At 36.0% G+C, this 23,125-nt stretch overlaps 1 protein-coding gene across 2 annotated transcripts; it reads right to left on the reverse strand.

Moving 5' to 3' along the window:
• Positions 1-12,640: 12,640 nt before the first annotated feature.
• On the reverse strand, positions 12,641-16,037 carry LOC136755497 (granzyme K). Of its 2 annotated transcripts, none has more exons than XM_066712129.1 (5): positions 15,945-16,037; positions 15,691-15,826; positions 14,348-14,492; positions 13,541-13,810; positions 12,641-13,430 (listed from the first exon to the last, which is right to left on the reverse strand). In XM_066712129.1, exons 1-5 carry the CDS (start codon positions 16,006-16,008, stop codon positions 13,272-13,274), a joined length of 774 nt encoding a protein of 257 aa, XP_066568226.1. In that variant the 5' UTR covers positions 16,009-16,037; the 3' UTR covers positions 12,641-13,271. The 2 variants fall into 2 exon arrangements, with proteins under 2 accessions (XP_066568226.1, XP_066568225.1); XM_066712128.1 differs by having other exon boundaries at positions 15,691-15,829.
• Between the last annotated feature and the right edge of the window lie 7,088 nt (positions 16,038-23,125).

The raw sequence follows: 23,125 nt of genomic DNA on the forward strand, positions 1-23,125 counted from the left end.
CTCAGTTCAAAACCATCCCATCGCCCCAGTCTCCTCACGCTAAGAAGAGCACACTTTTCAGGTTGAAAGCTTGTCAATATTGAAATGCACATCTAGGTTTGTCAGATTAGCAGGTTTTGGTATTTTGTTGGTGAGAAATGAGGGATTAAGGAACAAAGTGAAATGAAGGGGCAAGAAGTGATCTGGAATTAATCTTTTCTTTTCTTTTTTTTCATTGGTAGGTGTGCTTATTTGTGATAACAGCTATTTATTATGCACCTGACACAATTTCTGATCTAAACTTAATGTTTAATTTATTATAACACATGCTGTGATATTGTACTGCAGTGTAAGCTACCTGTTGAGACAGAGGCTAATAAAGAACAACATATTTACATTCCAAGATGCCTAAGTTGCCAAATTGACAAGGGAATTTAAATAAATAATTTAACAGAAAAACAAATCATATTTCAAGTTTATATAGGTGTAGCTATAACAAATACAATGTCCATTTTAAAGGGGATATCAACTTATACAAATAAAACTAAAGAAACACCCTTACCTCTCATTTATTTAATCATTAAACAATAACAGTTAACAGTAACAGTAGGCTATGGACTATTACCACAGATACACAGTGGCTCTCTAAAGTATTCACCCCCCTTGGACTTTTTCACATTTCATTGTGTTACATCATTAAATCAGAAAGGATTTAATCAGGAGTTTCTGTTCAACACAGAAAACGTCAAAGTGAAAAATATAATCTGCAAATTGTTCTAAATTAATTACAAATACAAAACAGAAAATACTTGAATGCATAAGTAATCACCCCCCTTCAGTCAATATTTGATAGAGGCAGCAATTATAGCCATGAGTCTATGTGGATTAGTCTCTAGCAGCTCTGAACACTTTCTCAATTGGATTGAGGGCTGGGCTTTGATTGAGCCACTCCAGGACATTGACCTTTTTGTTTTTAAGCCACTCCAGTGTGGCTTTGGATGTACACTCACCTAAAGGATTATTAGGAACACCTGTTCAATTTCTCATTAATGCAATTATGTAACCAACCAATCACATGGCAGTTGCTTCAATGCATTTAGGGGTGTGGTCCTGGTCAAGACAATCTCCTGAACTCCAAACTGAATGTCTGAATGGGAAAGAAAGGTGATTTAAGCAATTTTGAGCGTGGCATGGTTTTTGGTGCCAGACGGGCCGCTCTGAGTATTTCACAATCTGCTCAGTTACTGGGATTTTCACGCACAACCATTTCTAGGGTTTACAAAGAATGGTGTGAAAAGGGAAAAACATCCAGTATGCGGCAGTCCTGTGGGCGAAAATGCCTTGTTGATGCTAGAGGTCAGAGGAGAATGGGCCGACTGATTCAAGCTGATAGAAGAGCAACTTTGACTGAAATAACCACTCGTTACAACCGAGGTATGCAGCAAAGCATTTGTGAAGCCACAACACGTACAACCTAGAGGCGGATGGGCTACAACAGCAGAAGACCACACCGGGTACCACTCATCTCCACTACAAATAGGAAAAAGAGGCTACAATTTGCACAAGCTCACCAAAATTGGACAGTTGAAGACTGGAAAAATGTTGCCTGGTCTGATGAGTCTCGATTTCTGTTGAGACATTCAGATGGTAGAGTCAGAATTTGGCGTAAACAGAATGAGAACATGGATCCATCATGCCTTGTTACCACTGTGCAGGCTGCTGGTGGTGGTGTAATGGTGTGGGGGATGTTTTCTTGGCACACCTTAGGCCCCTTAGTGCCAATTGGGCATCGTTTAAATGCCACGGCCTACCTGAGCATTGTTTCTGACCATGTCCATCCCTTTATGACCACCATGTACCCATCCTCTGATGGCTACTTCCAGCAGGATAATGCACCATGTCACAAAGGTCGAATCATTTCAAATTGGTTTCTTGAACATGACAATGAGTTCACTGTACTAAACTGGCCCCCACAGTCACCAGATCTCAACCCAATAGAGCATCTTTGGGATGTGGTGGAACGGGACCTTCGTGCCCTGGATGTGCTTCCCACAAATCTCCATCAACTGCAAGATGCTATCCTATCAATATGGGCCAACATTTCTAAAGAATGCTTTCAGCACCTTGTTGAATCAATGCCACGTAGAATTAAGGCAGTTCTGAAGGCGAAAGGGGGTCAAACACAGTATTAGTATGGTGTTCCTAATAATCCTTTAGGTGAGTGTATGTTTGCGGTCATTGTTCTGCTGGATGATAAATCTTCTCCCAAGTCCCAGGTCTCTTGCAGAATTCAGCAGGTTTTCTTCCAGGATTTCTCTAAGCTTTGCTGCATCCATTTTGCCCTCTATCTTTACACGGTTTCCAGGCCCTGACACAGAGAAGCAACCCCATAGCATGATGCTGCCACCACCATGCTTTAAGGTATAAAGTTGCATATATTGCAATATTGAACTATGTTAGAATGTTTTGGACTGATTGTTACAGGATTGATCCCATAAGCAATATGGTGGTCACAGGTCACATGGGTAGGCAGCCATGTTGAATCTGAAAAAAAACAAAAACTCACAAAACTTCATAAAATTGTAGAGGCTTATGCAGAGCTATTACATACGGAATATGGAGGCCATATGTCACGTGGCATGGCAACCATCTTGGATTCAATGCCAAGTTTGGATAAGTTTAAAATCTCTGAAACCGCATGTCCGTTTGCTGTGAAGTTTATTAGACATGCACTTGGCTAGGTCCTCCAAAATATTTGTTAAAGGCAATATGATTGGTGAAATAAGATAGCCACCACGAGCCAATTAAATTTCAACAATGATTAAATTGCATAAAGTGTGATAATCTGCAGTATTGAACTGCATTAGAATGTGTTAGACTGAATGGTACTGTGTAGATGTGTACTTGGCCCCCTGCATTGCTGCTTTCAGCTATATTTGTTATTATTATTATTATTATTATTATTATTATTATTATTATTATTATTATTATTATTAGGCCAATTATAATGCTCCACTATATATTGTGGAGATGAAACACAGTATTTTATTTTTCCTAATGGTTCTTACCAAGTGTATTCTGAGGAATTTTTGAATCTTTGGGCTTGATATGAACACTGCTCGATCCATAGCAAAACAAAACAAATTCAGGCGTTATTAATGATTCTCTGCTTCCTTCCCTCTCCATTATTTACAAGACAGAGTGTAGATATGTGTTATATTAAATATCAGACGGCTAATCTTGACCTCACCACAGGTATTATTATCTCTAGGATTCCTCATCAATTCAAGGGGGCATGTATTATAATTAGCTGGAACTTGATGTGAAATTCTTCAGATCAGCTTCAGTCTTTCAATTTACTTCTGAATTACTGAAGCCTTAAGGGCTTATTCTGAAATCATCTCTGTAACGAGCAGCCAGTGTTTCCTGAGTTTAAAGACTCAAAGTTGTACACAAAGAGAACAAAGTTTCGAGCCATTATTCACTACTTCAGGCTAGTTCATACATTTTCAATGAACAGACACTTGGTGGCTCCAAAAGCTCTATGTGCAAGTGTTTTTCTTTTTTGATTTCCATATCAAATGTGATATTCAAAAGGGGTAAAAGAGACGGCAAAGTCAAGTATAAAACCTCATTCAGGTGAATTAATCAACTCTATTCACATGATTTCTATAAATGTATAATACGTTCACTTCTGTACTTTTAGAAATATGACTGAAGTGGTGCAGTTATGTAAACATGGCTATAAAAAATCACTTTGGGTCCAGCATCTTATCCTGCCTTTTTAAAAATCGTGCTGATAGTGATTCGAGGGAATATTAGATCCATTATTAAATATTTAGACTCTTTTTTACATACTGAAAAAGGAGTGAGAGGTGAATTGGGTTGCTCAGTCAGTAAGTACTAGTTAAAATAAGAAACATATGTATATAAGCATTCAGTATTTTATTGTATAAATCATGTATAAAAAATGCTATCATGTTTATTGATTCATTTAGCTGACACCTTTATCTGTTAAACATGACTGACATTAGTAGGCATAACTTGTTTTAAATCTGATCAGATAAAGGAGATGAATGTCTGATTATCAAGGATGTAAAAAGAGAAAGGACAAATTTGCCTCAGCCCCTGGAGAAGCAGCACGGCAGATGGTTAGGTAAAAAAGTATTTAATGGGTTCCCTTAAAAATATATATATAATCCAATCATATAAATGTAACATTATGTAATGCTAATAAGCCTGGAATGGAGTAGTGTGCATTTGCATAATAATATTAATAATAATAATAATAAATATACAAATACATTTTTTAGCAGAACAATAACTAATTCTTTTAGGAGCTCGTTAGAGGAAAATTAGAGAGCTTAGTCCAGTCACCATCTATAGTTAAACATGAGGTTAAAAGGTATAGATACCCAATGAATTAATGCATGAACGAAAAAGGAAAGAAAGAGAAAAAAGAAAGTGAAATCAGAAGACGTATGCATGCCTAAATATAATATGTGCATTTAAGACTGCTTAGCCTGGTTCACCTAAAAATAATAGTAAGAAAATCTTCTCAAGAGAGTCCACAGTGATCTACTATTTTGATAAATCAGATAAATCAGACCGTGACAATAGTAACATATATTTTTTAAAGAATGCGTGATGATATCATTTAAATATCAAATGTGCAAGTGTTAAGAAAAGATAGTTAACCACAAAAACTGCACCTCACATCCTGTAGATACATCCTATGTTACTTGTCAAGATGAGAAAGCACAAGCTCTCAAAATGGATCTTAGCATGGGGTCTAATAATGTATTTAATTCACATTCCATGGGGAGCATTAACCAACATCTCAGATACTCAGAAAAGCTACAACACTGTTGAGAAGGAGTAAGTACTGGATTAACACTTTGTAAAGAGACCATGAAGAACTGAGCACTTTGATTTGCAGGCATTCTACATGTAAAAGCTTTCCCCACCAAAACAAATCAGGTACAGAGAAATAGTATGCAACTATTTTATAAAATAAATCCCCCAAGTGACAGAAAGCCCATATGTGGTTAAAACCTGAACAAAGCTTGACATGGGGTTTCTCCCCATACATTGCTTTACTATAAAAAAAAACTGCAAAATATAAGCAACTGTATTAAATCTGCTCATTCATGAGAACATCTTTTTACCAACATTGGAACACAAGGGCCATTGTGCATCCCAGTTCAATTCTCGTGGTTGTTTTAGAGAAAAGTCATTTGGCATTGTTTCTTCTTGGGAAAAAAAAAAAAAACGGTCATACTGACCCAACAGCTATCTCCAATCTGTTGTCAACACAAATCTTCGCCTGCAGACGAGCCTCAGCAGACAAGACCGCTGAAGATTTATTACAATAGAGGTGGAAAACAGGTGAGGTAAAGAGAAATAACGACATCCTTTTCTCAGTAATAAGAGCTGCAAACATGGGATGAAGAGTAATTGTTCCCATTGTGTGGAAGAGAAAACACTCTCCCGAAGATGAAAAAAATCCCCTCCCACTCCCTTTTGCATTTCCAGGATCACTTCAAATTGTACACACAGCAGATCATTGTACAAACGCCAACACTTGCACATTAGGATAGTATTTTATTTAATAAGAACAAATAGAAAGAATGGGATCATGTTTATTCATATTTGATTTATCAAAAACCTAATCAACAACAATATTCATAACAAGCTAACAGAGTTATATTGATTCAATTTTCAAATACTTCATCTTTGAGAAATGTAATATTTGGACAGCATGTCGTTGAGTATGATTTGCTGCGATGCATCTAATAGGAGACAGGTTTTGTGTTAGAGAGCAATTTCATATTATGAATGCAGTAAGCGCTGTAGTGCAGGCCATGCTTATCATACTAATGTCAAATAGAATGGCTTAATGTGGAGAATTGGATGCTTGTGTTCTCCTCCTGTTTGTAGCTCTGACATCAAGAGCAAAGAGGAGTTTGTTTCCGACATGTCAAGCACAGTTCCTATTTGAAAGTCTTAAACTTACCCTTTTGAGCTGAAACCAAGCATTAAGTGATTATGAACCACTTGCAGACTGCTTTTAACATCTTACAACATCACGTGATTTTCTCAAAAGCACTAATTAACAAAATAACGATGCGCCTAAACACCTCACCAGATCTGTAGGGGATCAAATTGGTCGTGCAGTAGGGGTTGCTGGGAAGGGTTTTTCTCCCAGAATCCTCATGATCTGGAAGGGAAGGTTTGTGAAGACTGTTGAAACAACAGCCCTGTGTGTATTTGTCCTCAGCCCTTCGAAAGGTCTTCAATTCAATAACCTAAAAATGAATATATGAAATGAAAGAGTTCTGTGACAATTTAGACTGCAGCTGTCCAATCTGTTGTCAACACAAATCTGCCACACAGTTGAAATGCTGGCTCTGCTCATAGGCTCACACACTGCTGACTTCATGTTGGGTGTCAGAGATTATAGTCAGTATTCAATTACTGAACTGTCACTCATCCATGTCCCAGTTTCACGTCATATCTGAGATAGAGGGGAAAAGAGCGATTCATTTCAGTCATAACAAAGCCATCATTATGCATTACATAGGCACTAAAGGAAGTGGGTGCCCTTAGACAGTTAGACTGATTGGGTTGCCATCAAACAAAAACCAAAGCAGAACATTTGTGGTCCTTCTCGGGAAGTCTTTTCTGCATCCTGGTAAAATGAACTAACTTTATAAATAGATTAAATGTGTTCAAGTTCCATGTGATCAATGCAGACTTAGGCATGCGATACCCTTTGTTCGGTGCCCGTTTTTGAACTCTTTAATTTCAAGTCACAATTCCTTGTTAGCTGCTGCTCCTTTTCAACCACATACATTTGTTCACATTCATTGCTATTTCTTTTAATTATAATGATTATATTCTCTATCTATATGCAAAATACACCTTTTAATGTTGTTTTAAAGGGCAGGGAAGCTAAGACGTGGTTATACTAATACAGTTTCTATGTCATCACCATATAATCTAAAGTCTAAGACTTCAATGCGTCACTTCAGAACTTCACTTTGGGAAAACTATCTCTCAGATCGTAAAACGCAAAGCGAACACTCATTGATGAGATTAACCCTTTTTCTAGTTTGATACTACAGTTGTTCCTGTGTATTCTCTTTGTGGGATCTAGCTTATTAACTACCTTACTGCTAGCATTGCTAATTTCAGACTTCTGAATGTATGCAATAAACACCTTACAAAACAGTGAATTTAAACCTACTGTAAAATCAAATGTAATTGCAAATATGCATTTATATATCTATGTATTATATATATATATATATATATATATATATATATATATATAGAGAGAGAGAGAGAGAGAGAGATAGAGAGAGAGAGAGAGAGAGAGAGAGAGAGAGAGAGAGAGTCTGTACGTGTAATGTTAATTAAGGAAGAGTTTGAAAATCTGACCTGTGATATTGAATTTGAAATCTGAATTACCGTATTATAGAACTATAGAATTATAGAAGTAAAATTATTTCACTTGTTCCATCTTCTAGTAGAACACTTGAAATAATTAATGTCTTAATTTTCCAAGATAATGAATATTTATCTATTTATATTGATATAATCAAATATTGACTCAGATTAAAATCACTTGTTCTGCAACTTTGGTCAGTTAAAGCAGTATTGTGTGTCAGCAAAGGCAATATGCTTTCAGGCTTTATAACCTTCACATTCCATGGTTATTATGTGATTGAACACTTGATCTTAATTTTTAAAAGAAAAGAATTACAAATGATGTCTCTTAAGAGGAGGCAAGTGATGTTAATTATCCACAATTTGCTACTTGGTCAAGTGGACTTAATGGTGCGATAAGCGTGGGACACAACAAATCTGTCTGTGAGAGAGAAAAAAAATCATTATTTCAGGAACAAATAATAAAAGCAATTAAAATAATCATACAGGGTGAAATGGGAAAACAGTGTGATGGTAAATATTTCTATTTATATTATTATGCTAACTGGAGAATGCTGGAATGATTGGTATAAATGCCTCTAATTGCATATTTGTTTTGAGTTCAAGTCACGAATGTAAGTTGCTTTGCTTCTTCAGGAATACCTGGACACTTGTACTCGAGTGGCACAAGAGCAAAGGGACACCTCTGGAACAGATATATGTACAAGAAACTAATAATATATGTCCATCTTTTAAAACTACTGTCAAAAGATGACAGTATGACAGATGTGGATGAACACTTTACAGTCGACAGGGAACAGTAGAAATCAATTGATTTCTGATTTAAATTACACAAAAACAAAAACATACAAAAGTATATTGTGTATCTACCTACCTACCTATCTATCTATCGTTAAGGTTTCATGTGCTTTCAAAGACACAGCATCATGATTATACAAGTGGGACATTTAGTTCCAAGTCTCCTTCAATGGAGTCTACTAAAATCAAATCTAATATTACAGTAGACATTTTAAGCACACATCACTTGATAAGCTAGTTTCCCTTTCGGTTTAAGATTTACCTTTAAATCATTGGTATAATGCTGAAATGACTTGCAAGTGCGTGTAATCCCAACTATTTTACTTAATTTAATTTACTTAAAGGACATAGTATTATTACAATAATGGAGGTGCGACTTTAATAACTCTGACTTTGTGAAGCAGATAAGCTGGAAAAATGCTTCTTTGAAAATGAGGATCTTAGTACTCTTCTTATACCACAGGTAGACATGATAAAAAATCTTAAAATTGTAACTTAAAAACCAACTATAATTGTACTCTCTTGTATTGTCTAGGGCTATATACACAAATAATTCTTCTAGTTCAAAAAATGAATCTTCTCTTCCCCAATGTTATGCTTCGCCTCAGTAAGTTTACAGTGGCATGCATCAATATTTGAATGTTGGATTGGTATGGATTTACTGGCTCAAGCAATTCAAATTTAAATCATTATTGTATGAATTAAATATGTTTAAATAATAATATTCAATGACATTAATACAAATGATGTAGTTAATAGTATGAAAACATGTTTCCACTGAATTCAAGCAACAGTACTCTTTGTTCCCCATGATTTTATTAATCTGCTTAAATTATTTAAAAAAATTAATAATATTGAAAACTAATTTGAATATTCAACATTTTGCTTGTCAGAGGATTATTCCTTTGGTTCTTCTGTCCTTGTGTCTAATGAAAAACCCACCATTGTGTTTTGTGTTGGGTCACAGTTTTGAAAAACCAGGTAGTGTGACTGACATTTCAACATGTTTCCATCACCGGAATAAGAAAAAACATATACCCACTGATCCATTATGATGCCTTTACAATATATATACTAAATATGGAAAGATACACACCCCATACAAATATGAACAACTTTGCATTCAATAGGTAGAATTTCTACTTAGATCCTTTCTTTACAAATACAAATTTGTCCTCTTACCCTGCTAATAATAAAGCAGCCTTTTACAGTGTGTTGGTAAGAACCTGTCAGTACTGTATATCAATATTATTACTTTTTTCCCACCATGTGTTTTCAGAGAATGACCTACATTGTACAATAATATGTCTGTAAACCATGCCTTTAATTCTTAATATGTAAAACTATTTCAGTTTACACATTACAATTATCACTAAAATGTTGAAGACCATGGGGGAGAAAGCAATACTATGTTTTCTATCTGCATGTTCCCATTGGACTGAAAGAGAGGTGGATAAATGTAATTCAAATTAAAAATTCTTCTCGACAAGGTAAATCCACCACAAGGCTTGATTTATAGGTATATATATTATGACTAACAGTCAGTGTTTGACACCTTCTGAGTCGTGCTCAGGAAACTAACACTTAAAAGCTGTCAAACGATTTCTAGTGCAGGTGTTGCCAGGAGCTGGAGAACTGCTGCAGCTCTCCGGATGCAAGACCAGACATTTACGTACTAGACAAAAAAAAGAGAAAAAGCCTATTGATGATTTTTGTAAACAGGAAATGGGAGTTTATTTCTCTATCAGATACAGCAAGCTTAATACTGAAAATATGACCTAAATGAAACATCTATTCTTGTGGTGTAGCGCCAGTGATTGCCCTTTTAGAAGTTTTAATTCTCTAACAGTTGAAACTGACACAATCTCACTCTTGCCCATTTAAATTAGTCCATTTAAAATCTCACCGAGAGTATTCGTATCCATATTTTATATATTTTATCTCTAGTCATTCTTAAGCTAGAGCTAGACAATGTCACTCCAAGGTGTTAGAAAACCAAAAGAGACTTGGGGAGAGAATTTAAATGAGCCCGATAACGTTGTTACAGAAAAAGGTGTTGGTGGGTAAGTGTGCCACCACTCCCCATGAATCAGAAAGTCCAGTGTAGGTGCCAGAAAACTTTCCATCCCTGTTTCATTTTAACAATTACATATCTGCCAATACACAATTCAGTCAAGGGTACTATAACTATTTAATTCTCCCAACCTACTGAAAAGCCTTCTTAGATTACAGATTGCATGGAGAAAAAGACTGAATAGAAGATCCCAATAGAATTAAGGGCCATGTATATAATAGAACCTAAATTATTATACAACCTAAACTGAAATTAAAGCTCTCTCTTACAATATAATTATGAAACATTCCCTTCCCTGGTGTCACAGATAAATGAAGCAATTATGAGTAATTTATGCCCACCTTAGAATACTGCTTTGATTGTTTTCTGTGTAAAATGTCTGAATGTCTATAAACAGTGCAGTCTGAATGGTACAGCTTTTGTTTGTTGCCCGAGCTCTAGTTTAGGTGTGGTAGTGTTTATCGTTGCCATCTTGGATGAGTCATCACAACTGTAATTAATGCATGGAAAATATCTAAGCAAGAGAAAGTCAGTGTTGTTCACAATATGTATTAAAAAAACTAAATTTGATCATCATTATTATAATGAGTTTCTTATGGGAATTAAATATCTGAATGAATGTACATTACTTAAGCTTTTTCCTATTCGTCCTTGTTTTTCTTACCATTTCTACCCTTTTGATTTAAACATGTTTTTACATTCGGATGTCTATTTTTAATTATTTACATATTGAAGAAATATTGTATCATATCAGAGTGTTGCTTCAAGTCATAATTTAGTTTCTTCAGTTCCTAAGAAATTAATGAATTTGAAGCTTGGACAACACACTGGGCCTGTGGTTACTTTCTTTCACATCTCTTTAAGTTTTAAATGAATGTTTATCAATATACATTTCATTGCCATAGAATAACATACAATAACACTGAACTCTTTTTGGATTGGTTTGTTTGTAATCATGAGCCATGAATGTATATAACCCATTTAGATTGAAAGAGAAATCACAACCATCAATAGCCCTGTGCATTTTATAACTGTTACGACAAAAGTAAAGGAAAATGAACAAACATTGTGTAGCAGCACATTCATATTGCTAAGTGTGCTGTCTTTGAAAGTATACCTTCAATCTTTAGTTTCCTAGGAAACTGACATAGATGGATGACATGGTTTAAGAAACCATCAACAACATTTGCTAGGGGGCTAAACCAAAAATGTCTAATTCATTATAAATATGTATGTATGTATGTATGTATGTATATATATATACACTGATCAGCCATAACATTATGACCACCTGCCTAATATTGTGTAGGTCCCCCTTTTGCCACCACCTTGAACTCGTGATTCATCAGACCAGGCCACCTTCTTCCATTGCTCCGTGGTCCAGTTCTGATGCTCACGTGCCCATTGTAGGCGCTTTCGGCAGTGGACAGGGGTCAGCATGGGCACCCTGACTGGTCTGCGGCTACGCAGCCACATACGCAACAAACTGCGATGCACTGTGTGTTCTGACACCTTTCTATCAGAACCAGCATGAACTTTTTCAGCAATTTGAGCTACAGTAGCTCATCTGTTGGATCGGACCACACGGGCCAGCCTTCGCTCCCCACGTACATCAATGAGCCTTGGCTGCCCATGACCCTGTCGCCGGTTCAATGCTTTTCCTTCCTTGGACCACTTTTGATAGGTACTGACCACTGCAGACTGGGAACACCCCACAAGAGTGCAGTTTTGGAGATGCTCTGACCCAGTCGTCTAGCCGTCACAATTTGGCCCTTGTCAATTTCTGGTAAAATGCCCAAGTTGGTAGAATGGAAGGAATGCTAACAAATAGTACAAAAGCAAAGTTCAAGATTTAAGAACATTTTTCTTTATGACAACAGGTTCTCAAGTGAACAAGGTTTTCAATTTATCGATCCATTCACAGCAATCTAGTTTGAAAGTACAATTGAATACTTCATTTTATTATGTGATAACATACATTATTCACAAAATTTAGTAGAGTTGCTAGTATAGTAACTAGGTAATTATATAATACTTATTTTATTTCCAAATTGTGTGAGGATGTGTAGTGAATACATTTTGAAACATCTTGATTCAGACATTCACTATATGCAGTTAGTTCAGTTATTTACATTTTTATTTTTAAAAACGAATAAAAAGTCACTGTTTTCAATGTATCAGAGCTCCATGCTGTTCGCCTTCTTGCTTTCGTTGCCTCAACAGGGACAGAATCTTCAGATTAATTATGTATTTATAGACCCAAGAAATAGACTAATAAACAAAAAAATCCCAAAACATAAAAAGATAATGTTTTAATAAACCATACACATTTGTGGATATGTACCAGAATATGTTTTATTTTAAAGATAAAGCCATGATGAAATATAATGCAACTTATTGCTAATATAATATACCTCTTTCAACTTATTTTTTCCACTAACTTGGAAACATTAATGACAGTCTGACTGTGTTAAGCATATTCATTTGCAAACATAACTAATGATGAACACATTAAATGAAACATGGTTAAGAGTAATTAAAAAGGTTTTTCTCAGTTATTAATTCTATTATCTTGCACATATTTTAATGTGGGAGATTAGGATGAGAACCAATTGCGTAAATAGACAGAAATCTAACAAGAAGTGATGAAACTTGAGACTTATTATCTATTGCTGGTCACCATGTATCAGATGTCTTGTAGCTGTTCGGATGTGCTGGGTGTTGGGTCAGTTTGGTAGGTTATTGATTCTGGTGTATTTTCCAACACAGAGATTTACAGGTACACTTGTAAAAGAAAATCATAGATCCACCAATTGTACATTATTCTTTCTAGCCAAAGGTTGATCTGGGGTCAGTAGCCATGCTGGTGATGCTGAACCATGATTTACCAGGGCATTATTTAATTTGCTTATTTCTAAAATTGAAAAAAAAGAGAAAAAGCTCTGTGCATAACGTTTGTTTCATCCAATTAATCTGCTGTGACATTGGCATTTTTCTTTATAACATTTTTGATCCAGGAAAGATATTTATCTGTGAGCTGTGTGTAAACTCCGGGTTTCTTTCCATTTCCGCCAGAGACCACTCCAACAAAATTATTTGAACAGATCAGCGGACCACCAGAATCCCCCTGAAATGGAGAAAGAGGAAACAGAACAAGATAAGTATTTTTATTTTATATTTAGAAGTAACTGTACATGTATTCCCCCGCCACCCCAATAAATAAAAATAAAAACTTACTTTGCATGTATCTTTCTTCCCATACTTATCTGCAGCACACAACATATTCACAGATATAGTAGGGTTTCCATTATAGTATTTATTGCAGATTCGTCTGTCTATAATTTCCACTTCAGCCCCTTGAAGGGTGTCTGAAATTTTCTTGTCATGCTCGTACGTCATTCCCCAGCCAGTGACGTTGCACTTTTCTCCACTTTTGATGTCTTTACCAGAGTGAGGAAGATCCTTTGGCATAATTGTTTTCTTTTGCTTCTTTACTTTCTTCTTCAGCTGTAAAGTATAATGTTTACTAAAAACAGTACAGTTAGTGTCTGTAGGTCTTATATACTATATGTGTGTGTGTGTGCATATACAGATGGGTGACACATTAAAGGAAAAACCTGAATAAATGAGTGGAGGAACATAACGAATGCAGATGCCTCCAAACAGGTGTGCTGCATGATACAATTAAGCAATTAACATCCTATCATGCTCTGTGGCATGTATACAAATGCTGAGCAGGCCCAGTTGACCTTGATTTTGGATCAAGGTTGACGTGTTAGACAGCGCTCTCCACCACCATCATCAAAAACACCAAATGAGGGAATATCTTTTGGAAGAATGGTGTTCATCCCTCCAGTAGAGTCCAGAGACTCGTACAATCTGTGCCAAGAGCATTGAAGCTGTTCTGGCGGCTTGTAGTGACCCAACACCTTACTGAGACACTTTATGTTGGTTTTTCCATTAATTTGTCACCCATCTGTATATAGATTTATAGAAGGAGAAACAGATAGTTGAATATAAATATAAATATAATTTAATCTGTACCTTTATTAGCATGATGTCATTCCATTTGGTGTGCGAGTTAAACTCTGGATGCTGAAACATTTGCGCAATTCCAGCACGTTTCTGTTTTTTATCCTTGGAGAGGGAATGAACTCCAAGAACGACTGTTGGGTCTTGTTTCAAGTACCTGCAACAGCCAGAAATAGTTATCAGGAGGATACATATTGCACAGCTCTTTTAAATATTAAGCATAATAAGCCACAATAACTCACAGTTAAAGCATAAAGTTTAGTGAAATATGGGTAACTTAGTGTAGAAAATAGTGGAATACCCGTTCAGCATCCATATGATTTGCAGAATAACATTAAGATCATTATCATTGAGAGAATCTAATCCATACCACTTAATAAGCACAAAGCTTTAGACCTCAGACCACCGAAGGAAGGCTCCTGAATGCCCTGGCACTTTTAGTTATTATTTTGTTTTGTTTTGCATTGTTTTCCTGGAAGAACAGATAGATCACATCTCAGGAGGACAAGTTTAGTAAATATGTCCAGATGTCCAAAGAGATAAGAAGAAAAGTAAAGGCCACTGCAAATTCTCCACATTATTTAAAAGACTGAAATTTGCAAATCTGTCCTGCAATCTGTACAATATTGTGCAATTGAAATTGGATAGGAAGCTGCCAGAAGCAATGCAGAAATTCTGTTAAATGTATATTTACCAATATGGAAATGGAATATGGAAAAGCAGACTGCATGATTTTATAATATCATTCTCACAAAATATGTTATCTGTATGTTTTCATTCTTAAGTATTTTTGCAAAAACATCTAGATACTGAGTGTATACAGCATTTGACTAGAAATTGTAAGAGATATGTTGTAGGAAAACTAGCAAGAATGTGGAATTACGCTAAAACTTTAGATTAAATTTGAATGTAAGGAAATCATCTCACAGCTGACCACTAACAGATAATTCTCTTCAACTCACCTCTTCTGAAAAGTTCATGAAAATCATTGCTTAATTTGTGACATCATTTTTATTAATTTTGATTAATGATGCATTGCAAACAATCAATAATATTCTAATAAATGCATGCAATTTAAGAGAATATTTTATTATGTTATTGCTTTACCATTACTCTTGCTTTAATCTGTTCCTATGTGAATCATGTATCCCCTAAAACCTAAAACATGCTATTCATATATGTTTAATAAAACACAAACATGCAAAATAATATACCATACAAATAATAATATACACATTTTTTTGTACTGAATTAAAAACATTTCAAATATTTTCATTGAACGTTGAATATATATATATATATATATATATATATATATATATTTCCCAATTAATTTACATTGCCCATTTACTTACATTGAGCAATGCGCTGCTGTTAAGACCCAGTTTTCCTTAATCAAAGTCCCTCCACAGACATGCATTGGGGCCTGGAGAGAAACCATCCAAGGATGTTCCTTTACCTCTTTACCTCCAATAATCTTTGCTGCTGAGCCTGCTGAACAGAAAATACATTTTCACAATCCAATAAACTAAGTTAAGCAAACTAGGAAATATATACAAAGTCATACATCAATAAAAAAATATAATCAAATATTGAATCACTGGCTGACCTGTTGGTACACAGCAAGCTAAAAAACACAGAAAACCCACGACAACCAGACCGTAAGAACACATTTTCACAACTGTCTGTGTCTGACACACAATGGCAGTGAAATATCTTTTAAGGCAGGAAATGTTAAAGGTAGGAGATATATCATGTGCTTTTTTTCACACCAAAACCATAAGCGGTCGATCTTATGGCATGCAAAGCATTTTTGAGTAACTTGGAAAAAAAATTAATTTACATCTTGAAAAATCTGTGGAGGCTTGGTGTTACAGAGGGTGTGTGTGTAGATTCAAGCTTCTTCATGGTAGAAATCAAATGACTTGAAGGATCTCCAGAGAAGAAATTGGAGAGATACCAGCCAACATTATACAGACTCCAAATCCCTCCGCTGAGATTATTGCACATACTTTGTGGATGGTTCTAGCATGTGTTGAGTCACATATAGATAGGACAGTGTGCATGTTTAAGGGAAATTGAATCAGTGGTTTCAAAATATGTTTTCCTACATTCATACTGACACTAAACAAGGGGCCAGATTAAATCAAAACTTCGACCCACCCACTAATAAAAAACTACAAACCTGTTCATCATAGCGGTTACATTTCTGATTAAAAGAAAGTGGCATCTTATTAAAAATGAAGCCGCTGAGTACAGTTCTGTAATTTTCTATTAGCAGGTGGGTCAAAGTTTTGAGTTAATCCGGCCCCAGATCAGGGATTTTGTAAGAATGTGAAGTTGTGTGTCAAAAGATAGGTGGGTCAAGATCGGCTGGTCCATTAGACAAGTCTTAAGGTTTGTCAAAACAGTAAGATTTGTGCTATCCTTCAGGCAAGTCAAAACTAGCCATGTTTGTCCAACTTCTGGAATTACTTTGACAAATTGAACAGTATGAACCATTCTTGAATCTGCTAGTGGCTTATTGATTCAACAAACCTCGGCGAGCCTCATCTCAGAACATCCCGGTGAATCTGAGAGGTTTCACTCCAACTGTGCAAATCATTTAGATCTGTCATGTTATGAAAACGCTGTTCGTCATGTTTCGTCCATGTACACATGACTACGACAAGCCTCGTTGAAAGTTGTGAAGGATATATTTCCTGCTTCCAATAAAGAGACAAAGAATACAGATCAGAGAATTGATAAAGTGTCAATGCATTTTATGTTGATTTATTTACTTATTGATGAGTTGTTTGTCGTTATTGATAATGAATCCCAAGAGTAAAAACAACTGTAATATGTTTTAATTGGAATATGTAGCCTGTGAAAGAAAACAGATTCACAGCAGTGTAGCCAAAAGAACTCTGCAGGAGGTAAAATTTTACAAGGTAAAGTCAGAGTGGTATCCCGAGATAAGCCAGAGTTACTTTGAGAGAAGCAAAATGAGGTAAGATTTTAATGCCTTTCTGGATTAAAAGGATGTCACTCAAATAAAACCTTTCATCTGGAGTTTTCTTGTCTTTGTAGCATCTCTGTAGATGGTGATGCTTATACCACCTGCACATTTCTGATACTGAAATCCTTATTCCTTGCATATCTGATTTTGTGTTCAGTTTGATACCCTGTTGGTGCATGCTTAGATTGATTATGTTTTCCACACACACACAATAATAATCTGAGCTGACTTCTCGAAAGCCAGAGAGGACGTGAAATGAGAAATAGCACCACTGTCACACTGGTTTATAGTTATAAAGGTATACCACAGGGCTATTAAGAACGATGCAATGCTGATTTGCTTTACCCTTATATGTTCTGTCAATAACTACTGGATAGTTTTAGGGGACTCATTGACCGCAGGCAATTTTAATTGGAGTAGTTGCTCTCTTTTCAGAACAGGAACATGCCACAGGTGAAGTAAACTACTGTACTCCTCAACTATAATAATAATACAAAACATGGTAATAAAAGCTTGACATTTTACATGTTGCCGATTTTGGTGGCATTTCCTATCACATGATGTAATGAAACTTTATTGGGTTTCACACATTTAACATTATTGAAAAAGTTGCTTAATGAATTTGAATCCAGGCCTCTGGGTATCTTTAAAATCCAGTGAGTAAATGTGTTATATTTCTATGTTAAACATGACATTTAAGCATGTTAATTTGTTCTAGCATAATTCTTTGTCCATATTCTTATATTTTCAAGGAAAATCTGCTAAAAGCCACGGTCACACCTGTGCTGTATTTTTGCCAGATTTTCAACTTGAAGCTTAACAAATACTTTCAGATAGTTAGCAGCAAATCTAGCTGTGGAGGAGAAGGATTTAAACATTTCCTTGTAAATGTATTCTCATTGGGTTAATTTGTAATACCCACCTCTCTGCTGTAGGCATTTTAATGCGCCAATAGCCAGAGGTAAGGTAACAGCCAGTGTTTAAATATGTAAATAAAATCCAGAGTGAAGGTCTAAATTTAATATTTCTAGATACATTTCACATTCCTAGAGTTTAAATCTGACTCTGTTTCTCTGTTACTCTTTGGACCTGGTTAAAGCTGACACAATCTCCCTCAAACAGTATAGATTTATATATATATAGCTATCTTATCTCTAAGGCTCTGTATTCTGTTGTTTCACTACATCTTATTGTTTAACAAAACTTGCTGTGTTGGCATCCTTGACCAAGAGGTTATTCATTCATAAAGTATATGTAGTACGTAGTTTAAATGTCTCTTGTTAATTAGTTACAATTTGCTTAGTAAGCTTGTTTGCACCAATCAAGAAGGAAAGAACTATCTTCTCTGCCTTGAACACAACCCAGACTGTTTGAGGAAACGTCTCAGGTCAGGCTCCCCTGCAGCTGCTGGAATAAAGAATCAACCTTGTACTACACACCGAGTCTCTTGCTATTTTCTGCAACTCTTCACAGAGGAATATGAAAAAAGTGGCTAGCGTTTCTTTGAAATGTTCAGGGAATTACCTTAAAGAAAATAAACATCCTTTCTCAGGAAAGGAATAATTATAGCTTGCATGTGTCACATATTTAATCAGCTCTTCATGGTTTCAAGCTGCCAATGTGTTTTGCACAGCATGTGCCCAGTAAGCACCTATTTTTGTTCTCTAGAGAGAAGTGCACATAACCTATCGTTTTTCCAACTGAATAAAGGTTTACATAAATGATATAATTAAATTGCATTTAATTTGAACAGCAAAGGTTGCTTTTTGTAATATAAACAAATTTTAAGCAGTAAAAGAGAGAATTCAATGTTTTTTTCCCCCCATACATGATGTTGTCATTAAGTTATGTATATTGACATCACACTTCTAACTTGCTTCCTAAAGCTGTATGTCAAGTAACTTTATATTCACTGAATGAATCTGGGGCTGATCCACATGGTTGTGACAGTCTCTCGGATAATCCTTTGGGGTATTTGGAGATAACAGTGATTGATGTATCTGAATCACTTCCTGTATATATTTTGAAAGGTGCAGAAAGTAGATAAATTATGTGTTTTATATGTATTGTGGCACCGTGGGGGGTTTCCACCATGCTGGGCTCGATGAAGAGGTGGGGTCTAAGAAACAGTCCCCACACTGGATATGATGCAATTATGTGAATTCATGGTTTCTTATTTAGAGGGCTGTGTGGATTATCAAATAGAAACACAACCAAACAAAAGCACAGCTCCTCTGGCTTACCTTCACATCTTGAGCACCCTCCCTGTAAACAAAATACAAACAGAGACAAACAGGGCCAGCTAACAGTCCAAATCAAAACCGGCCGCGGTCAGTTACCAGTGTCGTCATCCGTTCCTCAACAACCAGGCTTTAGGCAGAAGCTGGGCCAATCAGAGGAGTCCAATAAGTCAGGTGCTCCCCACTGCTGATCTATCCTGCGAGGCTTCTGGGGGATGTCCTGCCATTCCAGGTGGCCATTTTGTGTCCCAATCGACACTGCACCACAGTTTTTGTAAATAAATGGTATACAGTATAGTTATTACTTCTCAAGCAACACCTTATTTCACCCTTTCAGAAATTATTGGTATGCTCTTACTTTAGTTTAGTGTAATGCTATACTAGTACTGAGTTGCTTTATGACATTGTTTGCTCATTTCGGAAACATTGTAAAGCCTCCTCTCAAGGTTGCCTTTCAAATAAAACTTTCCAGCAATGTATATATACTTCTCTCGGAAGGGATGCAATGAAACTGGAAGATAAATGCAGTCAGCTACAACTTTAGTTCTAGGCTATACCTCTGGAGGCATAAAATACCAGAAAAGAACCAATAGTATGTTCTGTAATTAAGTACAATAACTTTCACACACACATATCCAAAAAGAGACATTTTTCAGAAACAGTTCTTTCAAGACTTGATATCGATTTTTTAGGTTGCATTTGGAATTTACGAGATAAAAGGGATTCATAAATGGATATTCACTTCTTAAATTCTATGGTTCACTACAGATCCAGTATTTCGCTGAAAGCAAACATTTTTTCTGGAGGGAACACAGATGAATTTAACACCTAAATCCTTTTTAGAAGATGCTACTTCAATTTGATAACTATCAATTAGATTGTTTTGTATATTCTGCTACCTGCTTGTAGAACATTACAATTTTCAGAATTGCATTTAATTTGCAAGGTGTCCGCCCTAATTCTGGGTAGAGTTTCAGACTTTTTATATTTCCTTTGACGTCTTTTATGGTTAAAAGCGTATTTTAATTCAGTACAATAAGCTTCTTACAAAACAATCTCTATTGCAGTTTCAAAATAAATGTTTTTATACACTCCTATCAACACAAGTAAATATATTCATATATAAATACATTTCCAGAAACTTATTTTAAGCTATGAGTCTAGTGAAGATCTAGGTTCAATACAATTGACATTTTCTTTTCATCTTCTACAGTGCGGGCTTTATGGTCTCCTTTAGACTTAATTATGAATATTAGCAACACATTTAAAGGTAACATTACCTGCTAGATCAGGCTTCGATTTAAATATGACATATACAAAATGCAATCTCCTAAAATGCCTTGTCAAATCTTAAATAACTACCGAAAAGAAAAGCAACGCGTAGGTTAATCTAATCTAATTAAAGTAATCACTCATGAAGTGTTTTGAGAGGAAATTTGTCTTAAGGCATCCAATCATAAAATGGAAAATACTACATTATGGCTGGTCTAATACTTTAAGAAATGTCAAGGAGAAAATTCTACAGTGAGAATTCTTCTCCCTGGGTTGCCATAAACCCTCTTAAAATGTAAATTAGTGAACACTTTCTATTCATTATCATTATTAATTGATTTATTTATAATTGGGCTGTGTATTGAGTTACAACATAAACGATCCTTTAAAACTTATTTAATTTGCTGCTCAGTGGAGACAGAGTACTGCACTGTGTACTTAAGGCAATCATTAAAGAGAAAACATTTTCCTCTTTTCAAGTCTGCTGAGTCTTTTTGTCAGCACACTTGAGGCACAGGCGAAGAGGCTTGCAATTCCAGTGTCAGGGACACATTACCATGATAAATGATGTTAAATTTGTATATAGATGAGGACTCCCTAAACTCAATTTGTATGTATTGTCTAAATGTAATGTGTATTGTCTCCTCTTTAAATTAATTATTCAAATAGAAATGTCATTTGTCTTTCTTTATAGTGGTAGTGTAATGGACTTAGCTTTCGTGCCCTTGAGAGACACAATGTTTGTTTCTTTCTAATTATTATAACATCACTTACTTATCTGCCTTCTCAGAGTATTACAGATATGTTATTTGTAGTTTTTCACATTATACTTTTAAATAGGAAGTTGCTTTAGTTACAAGTAAGTAATGCTCAAGGAAAACATTTAGTGAGAGATTTTTAATATATTTTGGTGATCAATTGGTGATAACATTCTGACCACCTGCCTAATATCGTGTAGGTCCCCCTTTTGCCGCCAAAACAGCCCTGACCCGTCGAGGCCTGGACTCCACTAGACCTCTGAAGGTGTGCTGTGGTATCTGGCACCAAGACGTTAGCAGCAGATCTTTTAAGTCCTATAAGTTGCGAGGTGGGGCCTCCATGGATCGGACTTGTTTGTCCAGCACATCCCACACATGCTCGATTGGATTGAGATCTGGGGAATTTGGAGGCCAAGTCAACACCTTGAATTCGTGATTCATCAGACCAGGCCACCTTCTTCCATTGCTCCGTGGTCCAGTTCTGATGCTCACGTGCCCATTGTAGGCAGTAGTACTGCTTTCGGCAGTAGACAGGGGTCAGCATGGGCACCCTGACTGGTCTGCGGCTACGCAGCCCCATACGCAAAAAACTGATGCACTGTGTGTTCTGACATCTTTCTATCAGAACCAGCATTCACTTCTTCAGCAATTTGAGATACAGTAGCTCGTCTGTTGGATCGGACCACACGGGCCAGCCTTCGCTCCCCACGTGCATCAATGAGCCTTGGCCACCCATGACCATGTCGCCGGTTCACCGCTTTTCCTTCCTTGGACCACTTTTGATAGGTACGGACTACTGCAGACCGGGAACACCCCACAAGAGTGCAGTTTTGGAGATGCTCTGACCCAGTCGTCTAGCCGTCACAATTTGGCTCTTGTCAAAGTCGCTCAGATCCTTACGCTTGCCCATTTTTCCTGCTTCTAACACATCAACTTTGAGGACAAAATGTTCACTTGCTGCCTAATATATCCCACCCACTGACAGGTGCCATGATAACCAGATTTTCAGTGTTATTCACTTCACCTGTCAGTGGTCATAATGTTATGGCTGATCGGTGTATATTCTAGTTACTAAAATGTGTTAAACTAGCAGTAGTTTTTCAACAGAAGATACAACATATTATTTATGTTTGAATGTTTTGTGGACTATTTTCTTATGTTTTAATATTAGTTATATATAAACTTGTGTAACACTGTACATTAAGTGTCCATACTTACTCTGTATTTACACTATAATTACTTACAGTATAAATACAATGTAAATAGTTATAATTACACTGGTAGTTACCAAGTATTTACACAGTAATTAGGGACACTAAATGTAAAGTTACCCTAGCACAGTAAAAACATTGTAAACATGCACAATTTGTGTAAATACAGTGTAAATAGGCATAATTACACTGGTAATTAGGGAAACAATGTAAAGTGTTACAAAAACTTGACAATGAAATGTACAGTTGTGCTATATCTGTAAAGAAATTATGCAGACCCTGACCCAAGTAAAGCAGTTACAAAGTAAGAC

This window comes from Amia ocellicauda, chromosome 8, assembly GCF_036373705.1.
Source record: "Amia ocellicauda isolate fAmiCal2 chromosome 8, fAmiCal2.hap1, whole genome shotgun sequence".
In the NCBI taxonomy this organism is placed as follows: domain Eukaryota; kingdom Metazoa; phylum Chordata; class Actinopteri; order Amiiformes; family Amiidae; genus Amia; species Amia ocellicauda.

What these genes read in the sequence shown, in the direction of transcription:
- LOC136755497 (XM_066712128.1), bottom strand. Translation starts at nt 16,008, where the DNA reads ATGTGTTCTTACGGTCTGGTTGTCGTGGGTTTTCTGTGTTTTTTAGCT. An exon ending in ACAGCAGCGCATTGCTCAAT is followed by an intron (nt 14,493 to 15,690) that starts GTAAGTAAATGG and finishes TGGCTGTTGCAG; the next exon opens with GTACTTGAAACAAGACCCAA. An exon ending in GGAAGAAAGATACATGCAAA is followed by an intron (nt 13,431 to 13,540) that starts GTAAGTTTTTAT and finishes TCTCCATTTCAG; the next exon opens with GGGGATTCTGGTGGTCCGCT.